This window comes from Leptosomus discolor, chromosome 3, assembly GCF_034619465.1.
Source record: "Leptosomus discolor isolate bLepDis1 chromosome 3, bLepDis1.hap2, whole genome shotgun sequence".
Lineage (NCBI taxonomy): Eukaryota > Metazoa > Chordata > Aves > Leptosomiformes > Leptosomidae > Leptosomus > Leptosomus discolor.
The window spans coordinates 39,669,754-39,688,046 of NC_141393.1; the positions used below are offsets into that span (position 1 = coordinate 39,669,754).

Consider the following 18,293-nt stretch of genomic DNA (forward strand, 5'->3'; position numbering starts at 1 on the left):
ATAATAGGCAAGTCTTTGTAATAATTTTTTTAAGTTAAAGGGTGCAAACACAAGCAAACAGAACTAGTCTGTTGGAAAAGAGGTCACGTTTAACAATGTTCTTTAGTAGGCATCTGATACCTATCTTTGTGTAATGCACCAAGCCTTTCAAGAGTTCAGGGTGTGAAATGTTTGATTTTTGTATGCAGTTACATCTGAAATGTTAATCATGTCTTGCTGAACATGTGTTTTTGGAAACAGGATCACTTCACTTCTCCAGATGAATATGATGATCCTTCTGTCCTTTATGAAGCCATAACAACCCATGAAGAAAATCTAGTCATAGCACATGAAGGGGACCCTGCTTGGCGGAGTGCAGTTCTTTCCAATTCTCCCTCCCTCCTTGCTCTGCGTCATGTGATGGACGATGGCACCAATGAATATAAAATCATTATGCTGAATAAGCGGTATCTCAGTTTCAGGGTCATTAAGGTAAGCTTTGTGCACATTCCACCATGTGTCAGTCTGTTGTGCTATATTTTAATAACTATACCAAACTACTACTTTAACTCAAATAGTTACTTTTTTGTTACTGATCTGCCATTGCTAGGGTTGCTTCTTCTCATGTAGTGGAAGTATTTAATCAGAACATCAGTTCCTGACTTAAAACATCTTATTTCTCATCCCATTCTTAGATTTGCTTTACTCTCATTGTTGCAGCCTGTGTCCGCAAGTTCAGCCTTGTAAAGAAATGAACATGAATGCTTACAGTTCTGCAGCGCAGTATTACATACGCTCGTGAAGGCCTAGGTAGCAAAGCAGTCATCACATGCTCTCGTTGTTTCTCTTTCTGACACAGCCTTTCTACTTGGCTTTTGCAGGTGAATAAGGAGTGTGTGCGTGGCCTGTGGGCAGGACAACAGCAGGAGCTTGTCTTCCTGCGTAATCGTAATCCAGAAAGAGGAAGTATCCAAAATGCTAAACAAGCTCTGAGGAACATGATCAACTCCTCTTGTGACCAGCCAATTGGATACCCAATCTATGTCTCACCTTTGACTACTTCCTATTCAGATAGTCATGAACAGCTTAAGGAGATTCTTGGGGGAGCTATCAGTTTAGGAAACATCAGAAGCTTCATAGTGTCTACATGGCACAGGTAAGCTGAGGAGAGAAATTCTTGTTGGTATGTGTTCATGCTCTCATATTCCATTAACTGGTCTGGTACGTACCCGACACAGCATAATTTACAATACTCAGTCACATTAAAATAAATAAGCCTTGACTTTTATTTCAGGCACATCTGTAACATATGGCAACTGCTTTGGTGCAGGATTAATCTTCAAGGCGTATAAGTAATACACCCCAAACTGTGTACATGAGAGCTCAAAAAAACAGGACAAACCCTAGATGCAAGCACTACAACTTCAATTCTAATGTCAGGTCTGATAACGAGGGACAATGCAACTTCCATATGTTTTTTTCAATACCATCACTTTTGTAGTCTAATACCATCTTTACAGAATCAGGACTATTTGGTAGGGTTCCTGTCTGGCAAATACTTAGCATGCAAGTGCTGATATTAATGGTGTGAGGGTATGGTCATACATAGTAACACAAGCTTTAGCTGTTGTTCAGAATTTCATGAATGCTTATAAATCCCCTCTATGTCAGAGCCAGAACAAGTGACTGGAGTGGTGATAATATAATCCTCCTTCCACATGACCCCTCAGTAAGCCAGTACAAACTTTTGCTGTGCTATGTTTTAGAAACCATGAGAACTTTTACTGCACTTCTCGCCCCTTGTGACTGTGGCTTCAAAAGCAACAGTGGCAGCTGTGTGTGGCATTCAGAAATGTGCATCCCAGTTCTTACCAGTTCAGGAACTGGTGCCATAGTTGGAACAGTCCCATAGCTGTTCTGATGGTCATATTTACACTTAGACATCTACAGCACATTAAAACAGAATGTTCTGCTTCACCCCAGATTACGCCCCACTTACTACAGTCTGCAGTGTTTGTCTTCTGTTGCCATCTGCATGTCTGACACGTGGATAGAATAACAGGTGAAAGTATGACCCAGGATTTGGATCCACGCTATGTATGCTTCAGGATTCTGGATCACAGGGCAAAGAAAAGCTGAAAGGAGTGTTCAGTGTGTTTGAGTGTGACAGGAAGAAAAGAATAATAAAAAGTAGAAATTGAAGGGAGGAGGAATGTGCTGTGTTTTGTGTCCATCTGAAGCTTATTAATGCAAACAATGTGGTTTGTATGGTTATGTACACTGGAAAATGTTGGCTAAACTACTGTATGAATGTTCAAAATTCACATGAGAATTCACAATTTAAATAACTGCAATATGTGCCTCAAACAACTCTGAGTACATTACTGAAGGTAACAAGAAACCAAATACAATAAAAAGAAAAAAAGCAAACCCAAAAAAACCCGACGTTCTTTTCCTGCTCATCTGAATAGACAAAGATTTTGCAGTATAGGAATGCACGACTGGTGTGTTAAAGAGCACATATTTTACTGAACGGTTACAAAATAACCAGGCTGTTCTACCAGCATTTTATGTTTAGAGTTTTATCACTTTATTGTACTTCAGAGGTGGCTTGATATTTCAAAACCTATTTTATATGAGCATTTGGCTTATCATAAATAACTGTCATGAAGAAAATTGTGATCTCTTAGAAAGCAGCATTTATATTTGCGAAGCATATTCTGAGAAAATAAAGTTTTATCTGATTTTAGGGAATGCTGTGGATTGTGCTGACTGAAGCCCTTCACTTGTCATCACAAGGCATTTCTTAGCATGATTAGGAGGCCTGACTTAACGTTCCAATTGCGTTATGTTTTCAGACTAAGGAAAGGCTGTGGAGCTGGCTGCAATAGTGGTGGAAACATTGAAGATTCAGATGCTGGAGGTGGAGCTTCTTGCACAAGTAACAATGCAACTATCAATGAGTCGCAGAGCAGCATGTCGCAAGGAGGAGGGAATGCAACTACAGGGCAGGGACCTGGAGCAGTACAGCACCCTCCTGTTGCAACTCATCCCACGGCTCTTCCTGCAGCTCATCCACCAACTCATCCCTCCAATCTGGGTAAAGTTAAAATAAAACAAAGCAACAATTTTAGGCCAGTACAATCCTATAGCTAGAACTGGCCTTTCAGCTGTTTGGATCAGGCCTAAGTTAAAAGAAAAAGCAAACAAAAGTGACTTGGTTACATAATGTTAACACCTGCTGGATTCATCTCGAATTATAGTGCTGTTGTATGTGATGTAAGGTTCCCAAACAGATTTGAGCAATAGGAGTATAGTTGTGCTGGCAAAAATAGATTAAATAACTTGTTATAACAAGTCTCTACAGATTGGATTTTTTGGCTTCTGTCATATTGTCTGCAAATGGTAAACTTCTCATTTTTTGTGAATGTCTTTATTATTTGTACAGTGAAATGGATTCTCTATTTCCATACTATTTTATCTGAATCCTATCCAAGAGTCTGTAGTGATCTGTAGTTAGGGAGGTCATAAACAGTAAAGCTGAGAAAAAGCTTTCCAAACACTGCCTTTACTCGTAAAGAATATAAAAGTGTATGCAGTTGGCTGAACTACTTTTACACAACATAATTAGCTGTGGAGAGGTATCTACAAGTATTTAGTGTAGGAAAAGCAGTGACAGCAATGCTCATGAACTGCAATTCCTTTTTTCACTTTGTGTATTAAATTCTTCTGAACCTATTTAATCACAGCTGTTGCTCTAACAAATTTTCTGATCCAAACTTTGAACATCCAATCAAACATATTGAGAAAGAGATGTCCATGTTTCAAAATATTAAATATTCTACCTGCCTTCATGCATTAAGTATGGGAAACTTAAGTATTAACATTAAGAAACAAACTGGTAATGTGGGAAAAGCAAGGCTGAAGCATTTTTCAAGCTATTTGTCTTGCAGGGATTGTGAATTGAACAGCATGTGAAATTCCAAGATAAGATTAATGGAATATATTCAAATGCTCTGCTATATGAAATGCAACAGATCTTCTGCAGTACAGCTGTTTCAGATGTTGTTGATTAGACCCATCAGTTTTGTATCTAAGTGCTAAATGCTAAAACATTTGTGTGTTGGCAATCTAATGCATGTGGGAGGCTTTATCAAACTCTCCTGATTCTGTGTCTTTTACTTTTAGGCACCAGTCACAGCTCTCACTCTGTACAGTCAAGCCTTGTCAGACATTCCCCTGCCCGTGCCTCGGTAGCTAGCCATTCATCTTATTGCTACGGCAGTCGTCACTCATCTCTTCGCACATCCACAACGGGCTTTGTGCCTTGTCGGCGCTCTTCCACCAGTCAGATATCCCTTCGTAACCTCCCATCATCAATCCAGTCCCGCCTATCTATGGTGAACCAAATGGAACCTACTGGCCAGACTGGGGTCAGCACGCAGCATGGACTGCCCTCTTCTAGCAGCTCCAGCCAAAGCATCCCAGCCTGTAAACAGCATGCCCTTGTGGGCTTTTTAGGGACAGAAGGAGGGAGTAATGCAACTGAAACTCAGTCAGGTGGTAATGCAAGCCCTGCAAATCAAATGCAAGCCAAAAAGGATGACGTTATTTACAGAATCCAGGTGAATAGTCTAGAAGAACAAGTTACCTATGCTTCCATGTGCTTTTGTTAGTGTTACCTCGTACATAGTTGAAATTGATACTTTTAAACACACACGCAGTCTGAAATGTCTCTGTGTATACCTATTGTGCAGTTACATTTGGAGAACTAATGTGAGGAAAAGGTTTTCTGGACAACCAGCCTTGTTTACATTACTTACGTGTTTTGCTGTAGTGCAGCTTTGAGAATGTCAGGTGGACTCAGTTCCACTTCATACTTAGTTTGTCTTTATTGGTTGCAACATGTAAAGCTGAACAGCTTCATTTGCAGGGCAGAAAGCACCTAGCTCTTTTGTTTTAAACCAAGCAGATTTTCCACAAAAGTGTAAAAATACTCACTTTCATATGTATTTATTAATTTTATATGTGTTTATTCTTTGGTTATTGATACAAGCCTGGGTTTACTGAGCAGCAGACATGACATCATTGACTAAGTTAATTGTGGCAGCCTTACTTGTTTTGTGAAAATTTGTTTCTTGCTCTTCTAGCTTTTATTAGACCCCCATACATGTGTCTGGCAGTGTGTTAGTGGGAAATGTCAAGAAGTGTTGTTTAATAGGTTAGATCATAACAAACATGATTTCATTGCTGATATCACCTCGTTTTAGAGTAATCTTTAGTAAACTGCATCATAGTGGGCAAAGTTAACTAATTTTGCAGGTCTGTGCCTAGTAGCTTTTGTTTGCAGGCAAGGGCCCTTTCATGAAACTGCTTCATTCCTCTATGTGAGGAGGATACAGGTGAAGCTGACCTGTGCCATTGGATAGCACACATTATGCAGTTCTCTCTGTCCTTAAATAAGAAGTTTTCAGTTTTCTCATTCTGCCCCTGTGGAAAGGCCAGTTCATCAAAACACGGGATGGGTCTCAACTAACCATGCTAGTAGGTAAATAGTTCTTCAGCCTAACAGCAAATTCTCCAAGACAATGTTTCTTAAGATACCCTGTAAGAAGTGATGAGCCAGTTTAACAGCTCATCATCACTTAACTCTTCCTTGCTACTGGACCATGTGCTGCCAATGCTTGTGTTGTGCCAGCTCCTCAGACCTTGCCATGAGCCAGTGTAACTGAAAGAAGGGATCGGAAAGGGAACCAGAGGGGCTGCTTCAGACAGCAGCGGACTGGTATATGGTCAGCTGTGTCTGAAACCACAGCCTAATTTCCAAGTTCTGTCCTGCTCAGGCTTTTTCCTAGCCTGGAGCTTGAGTTTCCAACATGGAAATTGATCAGAAATTGATTTCTGTGGGTTAAAGTCCGTTCTCTGGAGGTATGCAAAAGGTTACAGTTTGTCTGTTTTCGATTTTGGCTGAACTAACAGTCAAAACTCAATTCCTACTTGTAGTTAATGGATCCCAGTCAAGTACTGGAAGGGATCAACGTGTCAAAAAGGAAAGAGCTGCAGTGGCCAGATGAGGTGATACGGCTAAAAGCTGGAAGAAACAGCTGGAAAGACTGGAGTCCTCAGGAAGGCATGGAAGGCCATGTAAGTTTTGCTTAGAAGTTGACAAGCTAATTTTAAAAAAGGCAATGTCTTGATTCTGTGGTGGTCTGCCTAGATGTCAAGGCCAGAGATACATCTAGTAGTAAGCTGGGTCAGCAGCTGTCCTCCAAGTCACTGTTGCTGGAAGAGCAGGTCTAGAATTGTAATTTGAAGCAGAGAGATTTCTACAACTGTATTCAAAAAATGCAGGATGGTGATTGAAATGTTGTCAGCCACCTCTTCCTTGCCTTCTTCCAGCTCTTGTCATGAACTCTCAGGCATTGCGTTCATTCATCCAACCTTCATTTTCCTTTCCTTAAACAGTCAATCCTTGAGCAGATATGGAAGGTCAATTTACCAACGAGTCCTTAATTGAATGGTTAACACTATTTGTTTTTAAGTTATTCTGATGAAAATAGAGCCAAGTAAGATTGTCTTTACATGTCTCTTTATTATATAATAGCTACATGATAGATGTTTACTTTCCTTAAAGAAGGAAATCTGCTGTAACTAGAACTTGCAAAAGCCTGTGACGTGAAACTCTTGTCTCCCTTTTCCATAGGGGTGTTATATCTGCATTTTATAAAAGTTCACTGCATTAGAGAGCTTGTCTCCCAATTTAGGCTCTCTTTAAGAGGAAAAAAACCACAGCTGTATCTTTGAGGGTTTTTGGTTTTTACTGAGGCATATGTTTTTTAGACCTTTGTGTCTGTAAAGATGTTCCTGTGAGTATTCTTTCAATGATAAACAGTAAAAGGGAAGAGTCACTGATACTGTGTTTGTATTGGTTCATCAAGACAACTGTGTTTTCGTTTGGAATATGTCAGTTCTGACAGTTTGTAAGAATTTGCTTTGACTGCCTACCTCAATTGGAGGCATTATTTATAAATTGGATTCAGGGGCTGAATTTTGCTGTCTGAAAGTCCACATCTGTGTCAACTGTGGATGCACGTGCGAACTTCAGGTGAGAAACGGCAATATGCTGTTAACCCAGTGTATGCCACATCTGCCTTCATGTTATCCATGTGTGAAGGAAGGGTCCTGGAAATAAATACCGTCCATGAATAATTGTGTCGTAGTTGACAGTCGACTCTTAAGATAGTAGGGTTACCTTGTAGGTAGCACCTAGGAGTAGAATGCTGTTGTTAACATTCATAGTTATGTTGGGTTTAGACGTTATACTTCTGGAATTTCCTTGTTTAGCTATTGCAGATCATAAAGATGGTGAATGTAAAGGGTTATATTGAAAAGCATCCTGTTGCCTGGTATCGTTGGACAGGTCTTTCAGGAGCTTGTGAGTGTTTGCAAATAGTTGCATGCTGACATGGATGGTGATTGATGTTACAGAAAGATTAAAACAAGAGGATTTGAAGGCCAGAGTAAGCTACTGTTCTGAAAGCTTCTCATCTATTTTTGGTGCAGCATACTGGAAGGCTTTTTTAGAACAACATCTTTTAACCGAAGAAGAAAGGAGGGGAAGCACCAGATTATCCTCTGTGTGATTAGGAGGAGAGGATTTAACTTGATGACATAGTTTCCACTGCCTGCTTCCGCTGTCTGTGGTTAAGCATACTCAGATCAGTAGTGCCATTAGCTCTTAGGACAGTCTTCCCTTTCTGATCCTGCGGCTGTGGTCCTTTCCGCAAACAGGCGGAAATGATTCTTACCTGCTGAGGTGCTGATCATAAAGCAGTTTATGAGCCAAAGCCTTATGTCAGTGCTGTCGGTATGAAGTTCAGCACTCAGTTGTTTAAAACTTTTTTCCTACCACATAGAAAAAATGCTTTTTTCTAACTTTGCTCTTTATTTTGCTAAGTATACAGTAGAGTGTATATAATACATAAAGACATTACAGAGTTTCTTCAAGGAAATGAAATTTAGCAATCTTCTTTGTGTTGTAGCTACTTCTTCCAGGACTTTTGAGATTAAGGTATACCTGCATTATCTTTCGATGATACCTGACATTGGCATGCTGAAGAACCCTTTTCCCCCCAAGAGATTCTTATCACCTCTTGACTATCTAGTGACATAATTTCGCATGTTACCAGTCACTTATGGGCATCAAATAAACACCAATCATGATACAAGAGGTGGTAAAGCTGAGATGGGGTGGGGGTGGTTGCAGTGAGTTATAATCTATGTGCAACTTTTGCATATACACAGTTTTTAAGGAGCCACGATGTTGATGCCTTTGGAGTCAGCCTGTAGCTGTCTCAAAGACACCAGTTTTAAGATGGATGACAAGGATGTAGTACTTGGACTTTATTGGGAAATGTCATATGTGCCTAGGGATAGAATATTCCTGGTCTGGTACCATACAGTAGCATAAAAGTTTGGACAGACGTGGAAGTCAGACTTGAACACACTGCTTAAGTATCATGCTGTTGCATCAAACAAAGGGGAACTAAAGATGCCATGCTTCCCTTGCTGAAATGCTCTCCCTGTGGATGCAGTGTGGATGTTGTGCAGTGGACAAAGCTGAATCTCCTTCACCTGGTGTTAAGAGAAATTAGCAGCTGTCAGCTGGGCAAAGTGAAGATTAAGGGGGTCTCTTGGATTTGATCTTGGGAGAAGTAGATTGCTTGTGGCTTTCTGTCATTTTTTTTTTCCCACCTGTATCTTTAGAGCTCTTGAAAACTGGACTGTCCTGGATTTTGTAAAAATTAATTTTATTTGTTTTTAACTTACCTTGTCTTGAATTTAGTATTTTCTTCCCAGAACTGGCAAATCTGAGATAATTCTGTTTCTGTGGAGCTGTCAATGCTTAAAATCACGTTGGGGCACCCAGAAGCTGAGTGTACTTTTGTGGAGGCAGCTCAGCAGAGACATACAAGGGCCTGTATGGAAAAGAGACCTTCTGTTTGTCAACGTCAGGCAGGATCCTTGGAAGCAGCAGATCAAAGCACCTGAATTCTGTAGATCCAAGGGAGTATGGGGCAGTAGTTTGTGGTACTGTTTCTGAAACTCTTCATCCTTGTAATATATCTTCATTTTAAATTACCTTTGAATAATTTAATTTAAAAGATCAACCTTTAATTCACAGTGAGTAGGGAACAAAATTAGGACAAGGGATTTGACTTAGGGGAGACAGTAGTTTACACTTAACTCCTGATAAACTACAGTTCTGTGCTATGACGTGCTGCACAACACTGAGGTATTTTATGACTGTTACAGCCAGAGCATCAAAATTTCCCAAATCCATACATGTACAGGTGTTTGGGGTTTTTTCCAATTGTTACTTGCTTTGCATGACTCTTGGTTCTGGTTTGGGTCAAGTTGTTTGTCTCTGAAATTCAAACCAAAAGCTGGCTGTTCTCAGGTAAGCTGCAGATCTCCAGCTTCAGTGAGCAGCTTGTCTGTGGGTATGCTGTCACTGAAAAATGAGCCACTAAGTCAGTATGGCACTTGTATTATTGCTCCTTTTGCCCTATAGCGGTCTTGAATTGTCATCCACAACGTGGCAGCTCTCTCTATGGAACTTGTGTTTTATGATACCTTCTCTTTCCCCCCCAGGTGATTCACCGCTGGGTGCCTTGCAGCAGAGATCCAAGTAGTCGGTCCCATATAGATAAAACCATCCTTCTGGTTCAAATTGAAGATAAATATGTTGCTGTTGTTGAAACTGGAGTCCTTGAACTTGGGGCTGAAGTGTAAATCTCTTTGAGACTGAAACTTCCCCTTCTCCAACGGCTCAGAAGAGAGAGGGGTCCAGAAAGAAGCAGCTCCCCGGACATGAAACTTCGGTCTAGTTGTAGGGAAGGACTTGAAACACAGATTTGTCTAAGTCCCTTTCCCCAAATAAACAAGTGTAAGAAATTTCTTAAGTTGCTAGCTGCTGAAGAAACATTTGCATGAAGGATAGATTTATTGAGACATATCTCTTTGTTTATAAATTTTGTTTATGCATTGCGTAATGCTTTAAATCAAACTTTTCAGTTCTAAGATCAGAGCACCTCATATTTTTCTAATTGTTTTGCCAAAAATTTCCATGTCTTGTCACAGAGTGTGTGGAATTCATCCACCATATTTTAAAGAAATTGACTACAAACCTTCAGTTTGGTGAAATAGTGTAAGGGTTTCAGGTGTGGCAAGAAGAGACTGAACAGATGTATAGATTCTTATTCCTTATGAGCTAAACATTAATGAGAACTGCACTAATTTTTTTACAGCAATGCACTAAAAACAACCCTGAGATTGCTGAGAACATTTATTTATATATATGAATATAAGTATATAAAATACCATTATTTAAATTGCCTTTGGGATTAATCCCCTCCCTCTCCATGTACATGTTGATGGTAAGGGCTGTGCCATGGGTTTGGTTCTATGTTCTGTATTTCGTACAAGTGCATTTGCTGCATCTTCTTCACAATAAATGGTAAAATAAGAAATACATAGAAAAGCACCTGAGTATCCCTGTACTGCATCAGACTCTATTGTGGTGGCAGTGGTACCTCAAATCTGTACAACACGTCTAGCTTTAAAGTGGACCCCGATATACTACCTTTCATCTGTCCTCCCTTCACTAGCCATGGCTACTTTGCTTCTTTACACACAGAGCTGGCTATGTTGTTTCGTTGGCTCTTCTCTGGCAGAGACCGTTGTTTGAGTTTTGCAGGGGGAGGTGCAGGCCCGTGATTATTTCATGGATGCTCAAAGGTATCTTTGCTTCCTTCCAATTTAGAAAGGAAAAAACAACAGGGACAAAACCCCCCAAAACAAAACCAAAACCAATGAAACCTTGACTTTGACTTTTGAAGAGCTTTTATAGAAGGCACAGCCCTAAACTTGTATCACTTTTACCACCTTGCCTTTTCTTTCCCTTTAGTCTTCATTCTTTTCTATGACTTGAATTTTATTTTCTGTGATTATATATTCTATGTAAATGTAATTTGAGTATTTATGACTGTGAAGTTGAATTATTCATGTGTTACATATCCTAGGTTTTATTGTATTTTTTTAAAAGTGTGTATTCAGGGAAACAAGTAACTCAGAACTATCATGGGAGCGTGAGAGGGAAACTGGTTTGTAGATGACTTGCAGTTCCTGTGACTCGCTTCTCTTAATCCGTAAGAAAGACAATGTACCTGTTGTGATTGTTTCCTGTTTCTGACCTGTAATTATGTAGGACTCTGTGGGGAAAACTGCACACAGTCCTAGCTTTTGGGAGCAGCCATCTTCTTCCCAGTCACCTCTGGTTCTTTATATGTAATATAACCAGAAGAGACTTCTGATATACCACAGAGGTTATTGTAATTATTTCTGACATCAGAGAAACCTTGTCCATTATGTACTTAATATAAGAGTGAAATTATATGGGATCAGAAAAAGCAAAGGAAGAAACAGCTACCTAAGAAATACTGGTATTCCAACTCAAGTCACTGTATGCCATCTAGCCATGAAAGGGTAAGTCTGTGTGCCTGGTAGCTAGTCAATTCCAGATACTGTTCCCAGTGAATCATACTGGGACCTTGCTTACATCATATACTATGCAAACTTGTACTCAAAGTACTGTGCATATTACAGTTGCGTATTACTGTTTGATTTATGCATATGCAGTCCCATTTAATCTTGGTATAAATGCACAGTTCTGGATCTGCCACCATTGAAATAATTTTGCTGTTCCATGTGGTTTACTGTATGTGCACATTGTAGTTGAATTCATCTCCTGCTTATCTGAAAATGTAGAACAGTAGATGAACCTTCTTCAGCAGTCTAATGTTGCTGTCAGGAGCGAAGAAAATGTAAGTTTTGAATTGTTTGAATTGAAGGTGTTTTATTAAGGTTTTATTCTGTGTCCTTCCCTTCAGGCAATTACAGGCTTTCCTGTGTCACTAGGAATATTGTTTCATTTTAGAAAGAGGACTTTGTTTGAAAATAGGCCCCCAGTTGATAATTGCACAGAGTTTTTTGTGTTTTTTCTTGTAGGGAAGCCTTGAGGTAAGCAAATGACTGAAAAACAAAATACATAACTTTAAAAAAAAAGCGCCAAACAAACAAAAAACTGGCTGAAGCAATTTTCAGTATGCTAACCCTGGCTCTGAACAATCACTCTCTTCAGAGCAAGATAATGACAGTGTCCATTGCTGGTAATAGACATGATAGGAATTAATGGCTTGTTAACATAGAAATTCTAAAGAATATGTAACTGTCTGGAAGAAGATCAGCAAACAGCAGATGGGGGAAAAAAGGGTGTGTTTTTTTAAGGGGCAAAGAGAATTGATGGATTTTTTTTAATCTTAAGGCTTTTGGTGTGTTGCTTTCAGGAGATGGATTTTAATATGGCCAGTGAACAGGTTAATGCCTTCTTTCAGATACCAGCAGACACCTGTTGTGAAGCCTTCATGCAGTGCTTGTACCTATTCCAGATCTGCTCAACAGAAGTCACCTCACTGAAATTTCACTTTTCCATTAGGCTTTGGAAAATTACTTTTAAAAATTTGTCCTGTATTCAGAACTGTTAAGATTTATATATGATTTTATGTTGGTTTGTGCGAAGTTTGTCTTGGTTTCTACTGTGCAAGTGACAAAACCATGTTTGTTTTCTTCTAACTCCCCACAGGATAGATCTGTGTGTGGAAACCTCTGTTCCAGATGGAGATAACTTCATCTTTTCTTTGGCCTTTGTGTTGATGCATAGTATTTTTCTCCTGTTGTGAGTATGGAGAAGATGGGTATTTTCAAATCAGTCCTGTCAGTGCAAATGGAGTTCAGCATACAAGAGGTTTTGGTTGGTTTTTTGGTTTTGTTTTGGTTTTTTGCTTGGTGGGTTTTTTTTTTAGATCTTTCTAAGCTTTCATGAAAACCCATTATAGACGAGTGCTTTAACTCTGTCCACTTGCATTGTGTGACGTTCTCTTGCTATAAGAACATTCCAGTTGAATCCTGTTGTTTTAGCTTCCAGGTAGATCCCAATCTATTTTGTTTCCCTCAGATTTCTTTAAAGGTGATATCTATGTGTACACACATAAGGACTTACTGCTCCCTAAAACAAATACTCAATTACAGAGAAAGTATTTGAAAACTCCACTAATTGGATTATGTTCATTGGTAAAAATGGCTGCTACTTAATTTTTTAAAACCTCTTCCCATTTCACCTCCCTGTGAAATCTTTTAAATTGTTCTGATTAAAACAAACAAAACCCTAAAATGCGTATGTGACACTGCTGATGACACCTAGACTTCTGTGCCACTTGCACTGTGTGATACTTGCGATGAATTCTGGGCTTCTCTCTCATGATGCAGCATTTATCAAATTATTTCAGAGTTGGGGGTAGAGCAAGGGGGAAGATGATGATTTTTTTTAAGGTAATTCCATGTAGGTCAGACAATCCTACAGCCACTTTGCCTGGGACATTTGGCATGTTTGAGTGGTGATCTCAGTTTTCTGGTCAGCTGTGCAGTTCATCACCAGGTGTTCCTTACCTCTGTGTTCATGACCCCTTTGAGAACTGAAGAACTCTTAGCAAAGCCTAGATGACTAGTGAGGTGAAAGATGAAGACTCAGGGTGCAGGTTCATGCTCTTGGCAGTTTGGCAAGTGACCATAAAGCTTGGTCTGGACCTGGGGCGTGAGGTGGGCGAAAGGGATGCCTTACAATTGGATTCCGCCTCAGATGGTTTCTCTGATAATGCACACAGCACTCTATGACCTAGGAGTGTAGATGCAGAGACTGCTTTAAAGATCTTTATCAGTTACACAACTCTCCATTCACAGAATGGAGGAGGCTAGATTGCATTTCTTACCTTTAACAATATTATTTGAATATTATTCAACTTATACTGGATTTGGGGTTATACCACCACAGGTTTTACGTACTTAATTTTATTAAGGAATTTTATACCTATTATATAGGCATCTGTTCTTTTCTTGTCTAGCTTGCTAATTGATAATCTAATGCAGTACATTCAGTGGCGCTGGACTCTTTCAGAAATTACACTGGTAACTACTGGTGCCTTAGTAAAAAAGTGGGTACATAACACCGTGGTGGAAAGTAAAGCATGTGGCTTGTTTTACCCCAGCATGATACACATTTCCCAAAAGGTGATTAAGATGGCTGCTCCAAAAGATTTCAGGAGTATACATACATCATGCAGTCAAACATCTGAATATGAGCAATTTTTATGACTTCTGGTATATACAGTTTGAATAGATGATCCCATACACTTAGTCCACAGCTCTGAAAGACAGTGATCTGATAGCTGGATGTGTTTGCTTGTTACACAGACGCCCCCAAGAGCTTGACAATAAGCTGCTGGTTAGGAAATGGAGGGAGAGGGGAATAGAGCATAAAACGAGAGGATGGGTTTGGTTTTTAATGGACAATGAAAATATATATTGCCTCTACCAGCAAACAGATACCTTGCCAGGGATAGGGTTATATGTACCTGCGTGTCTGTGAGCGTGTATGTGTCTGCGTGTGTTATTGGAAACAGCCTGTAAATATTGTAGCTGTTCAAAATGGAAAAGGCAGAGTTTTTTTGCAACATGTTGCAGCAAAAGGACAGTATTGACAGTGGAGAAACACTGAGAAATAAAAAACTTTTTTCACTTGTCATTTATTGCACTCTTACCTTAACTTGATGTTACTCTCCCACATTCCCTGTAAAGACTGGTTTAAGTTTGCTCAAGTTGCTCTTTAATGAAGAACTCTAAAATTTTTTTCTCTTATGTAGCTGTAGTAGTAGGAAGGAGAGCCTCAGGTATTCCTGTTTCAGTGCCAACATCGTACCCGTTTTTATGCTGTTATATAAATACACGTGCTACGTGCCCTCTCTTCTACAGTGAAAATGTTTTACTCTTGTCTTTGAAGCATTTTTTGTATTTATCGTAGACTTTTTCCTTCTCTCTGAATATTTTTCAAAGCCCAGAACACTATTGTACTGTCTTTATGCTCAGTAATTTTCCATTCTTCATACTTCCCAGGGAAATATTTTACTTAGTGCTGGTTTAATCAGTGACTTTTAACTTTCTGCTGCTCTTGATCTGATAGCCAAGTGTAGTATTGTGTCAAGTCCTGATCAACGCTACCCTTCTTGATACAGTGATAGTAATTTAAAAATACTCAGCTGCTCTCTGTATGCTATCTCAAATTTCTTCATGCTGGTACAGAGAATTAGGATATCATCTTGTCCCTCTGAGTTAGAAGTGAATTCTTCAAATGTAAAAATCATGGTGTTTTATTCATTGGACAGCTCTGGGTGTTTCAAACTAAAGATTGGCTGGTTTGTTGTTTTTTTTTTCTAACCAAAGCAAAACCATTATCTGTCTCCTGGAACTTAGTTCTGTTTGCCTGTACCAGCCAAGCTCCTTCAGGCCTTAATTTATGAATGGAAGCAGAGAGTACAAATGTAACAAGTGTTCTTAAGGGGAAAAAAAAGTCCTTTTTGATCAAAGTTCGTGAGTCTCATTGAAAAGACCAAAAGGTCTGTGCTTACCAAAAGGAGAGGGGAAAAAACCCGCCCCCCACCCAAAAAGCAGCATTTGTTTCCTGGAGTGCTAAAGAGCGAAACGGCCACCCTCGAAGGGGTCCCAGGCCCCGGGGGGGGGGGGGGAGGGCCACGGCCCTCGGCCTTCCACCGCCTGGGGTGTGGGCTCCCGCCGGAGGCCGCAGCAGGCCCCGGGCCGCGCCGGTGAGCTCCGCCGGGCGCGAGGGGGCGGCAGGAGCTCGCCCAGCGCCGGCCGCCGCCCCGGAGGGGTTCGGGCTGCGCCGCGGCTTTGCCGAGCCCCGCTCCGGGGCTGGGCCCCGCGGCCGACCCGGGGGCGAGGGGTGGGCTTCAGGGAGGGAGCGGGCGGGCGGCGGGGCTCGGGGCGGCCCTTGCGATGGCCGCCAGCCCCGGCGCTTCTGAACCGCTCCCGGCGAAACACGATGCCTGTGATTGCAGGGAGCTGGTTTGCCATTTGCCACCTGGCTTTCTGCTTGCTCATCTGTTTTAGACAGCCCTTGGCCTTCGGGTTTTTGTTGGGGTTTTTTTTTTTTTGGTTTGGGGTTGGGGTTTTTTTTTTCGTTTTTTGTTAATGATGCCATTTTAATTGCCACCCAGATGTTTCTGCTCAGCTAAGCAGCAAAGCCAAGCACAGGGTTCACACGCGATAGGTTAGTGCTGAGCTGCCCCCTTAATCCTGCATGGAGAGGACGCTGCTGGAGAGCCCCTGCTAGTTCGTGCCCTTGTGCTGGGGTTGCCGCCTCTCCCTTACATTGACCCTACTTTAAAAATAGAAGCTGCCTCTTACTCCAGGTGGGAATGCAACCCTGACGCCTGCAGCCCTGCAACGAGAAGGTGCCAAGGGGCAGGGTGGGAAGGAGCAGAGGCCAGAGCAGCAGTCCCTCCAGCAAGTGTAGAGGCTCAATGCTTTGGGGATTCCACAGCCTGAACGAAGGTACCTGGGATATTGCTGGGCCACCGTATGTTAATATTGATGAGCCTCCCACACCTAGCAGTGAAAACTGCTGAGAAAGTCTCCGTGTGGCATGGGAGCAGAGCAACCCATGTCCCCACAGGAGCGCAGCAGCACTGCTCGCTGGTTAGGGCACGGTGCATCTCTGACCTCCATCCCGCACCCCTGAGACGCTGATGTACTGAGGCAGTTGGAGCTGACTCCAGACCCACACTGATCTGGCACGCTGAGAGCCATAGCAGCATGTGCCTGAGCACTGCCCCAGCCCTGGCATGAGCTCGGGGTGGTTTTCTGGGAGACCTTCACCCTCACGGGCTCTGCTGCCAGCTGGCTTTGCTTGAGACTGTGTCCTTCCCTCTGCGGACCAGGGCAGGGATGAGTTTGTTTGGTCTGGGGTTTTTTAGCATTGTTTTATAATGTCCTTTCGGTTACCAAAAAGAAAGGAAGACATCTACCCAACCAATAATTTTCTTTGACTGTCAATGATCCCATGGCCAGGGAAGTAAGAAGAGAGGAACAAACAGCAAGAAAAAGGAAGACAAGTTATTGGGGAAAGGACATGTGAAGAAAGAGAAAGACCACCTTCATCTTTCTGGAAGCTAGAGGAGTTGAAGTGGGTAGCTCCAATATTATTTCTCAGCCTCTTTCCAGTAATTCCCCTGTGTTTATGTGAATGAGAGGTGAATTCCTCAAAATTCATTAATTTTGATTATAATTCTGATTTAGCAAGCACCGGTCTTGGAAACTACTGAAAAGGTTATAATAGGCCACTTTCTTCATTGCAATATTTTGTATATGTTATGGTGTGTTATCATCCTCATGCAAAATTGCAGATTAAACCCTGGTTTAAGAGCACAGTGTCCCTGCTCCTCTGCGATGCTGGGAATGAACGCTGTTTCTACATACAGTTCCTGGAAACACACGCTAACTCCTGCAACCCAAACACGTAACCTGCTTGCTGTGCCCTGGGTTTAATGCTCATCTTGTCCTAAGGCTTGGAAACCTCTGGGCTGTAGCTTCCTGAAGCAGGTTTGTCTTTTGTCACCGAATCTCTGAGAATGATCCCTGAAAATGACTCCTAGCTGTGGCCTGGGGGATCTGCTTTATGGGTGACTTCCCTGATTTTAAAAAAAAAAAAAAAAAGCAAGGCTGCATTTGAAAAATGCCTCATACTTCAAGGTAGGTTAGTTTATTGCTGACAGGGAAATACCCAGGTATGGGTCCCCTGGCCAGCCAGCATTCCTCGCTGCCATCCAGGGAGTTTGGATGTGCCCCTGGAGCTGCAGCCGTGTTCCCCCCAGCTCTGCCAATGCATCCAGCTGGCAGCAATCGCTTCCAGGGCAAACAGTGCCAGCCCAGTGCTGCTGCAGAGCCAGCTAGGCAGAGAGAGGGTGACCCAAACCACAGCAAGGGCAGCAGCACTGATGCATTCACTGGCAGCATCTGCAGTGCTGTCCCTCGTCCCACCCCACAGCTGCACACACTGCGTCCACTTTCCCTGCTGACCCCTCTGCTTGTGCTGCCCGCCAGCAGAGCCCACCACCATGCCTGCCTGCCCATTTGCCTGCTGCCACCAGGTCTGAGAGCTGATTTGCTTTCTCCACCTCTTTTTTTTTTTTTTTTTTTTTTTCAGTTCAGCATTAGGACCAAGGAAGCCAGCACCTGTGAGAAGAGACAGAAGTGCTACTGCTTGGGATCTCTGAGTCAAGTGGGCACCCTGGGCATGGGGAGGTCTTTCATCTGCTGTGCAAACCCTCCAGCCCAGTAAAGGATTA

General features: G+C 41.7%; 1 protein-coding gene across 3 annotated transcripts in view; it reads left to right on the top strand.

The window, feature by feature from the left end:
* PCNX1 (pecanex 1) overlaps nucleotides 1–14,677 on the top strand; it is a 92,298-nt gene extending 77,621 nt beyond the window's left edge. For 2 of the 3 annotated variants that reach the window (XM_086462000.1, XM_086462001.1), the window contains 6 exons: nucleotides 241–471; nucleotides 861–1,135; nucleotides 2,838–3,079; nucleotides 4,168–4,604; nucleotides 5,983–6,123; nucleotides 9,634–14,677. In XM_086462000.1, coding sequence (XP_086318126.1) covers nucleotides 241–471; nucleotides 861–1,135; nucleotides 2,838–3,079; nucleotides 4,168–4,604; nucleotides 5,983–6,123; nucleotides 9,634–9,774 — 1,467 coding nt within the window. In that variant the 3' untranslated portion in view covers nucleotides 9,775–14,677. Of the gene's footprint in view, nucleotides 1–240; nucleotides 472–860; nucleotides 1,136–2,837; nucleotides 3,080–4,167; nucleotides 4,612–5,446; nucleotides 5,505–5,702; nucleotides 5,704–5,982; nucleotides 6,124–9,633 lie in introns of all 3 variants that reach the window. The other variant, XM_086461999.1, reaches the window with a different exon arrangement.
* The last annotated feature ends 3,616 nt before the right edge of the window (nucleotides 14,678–18,293 follow it).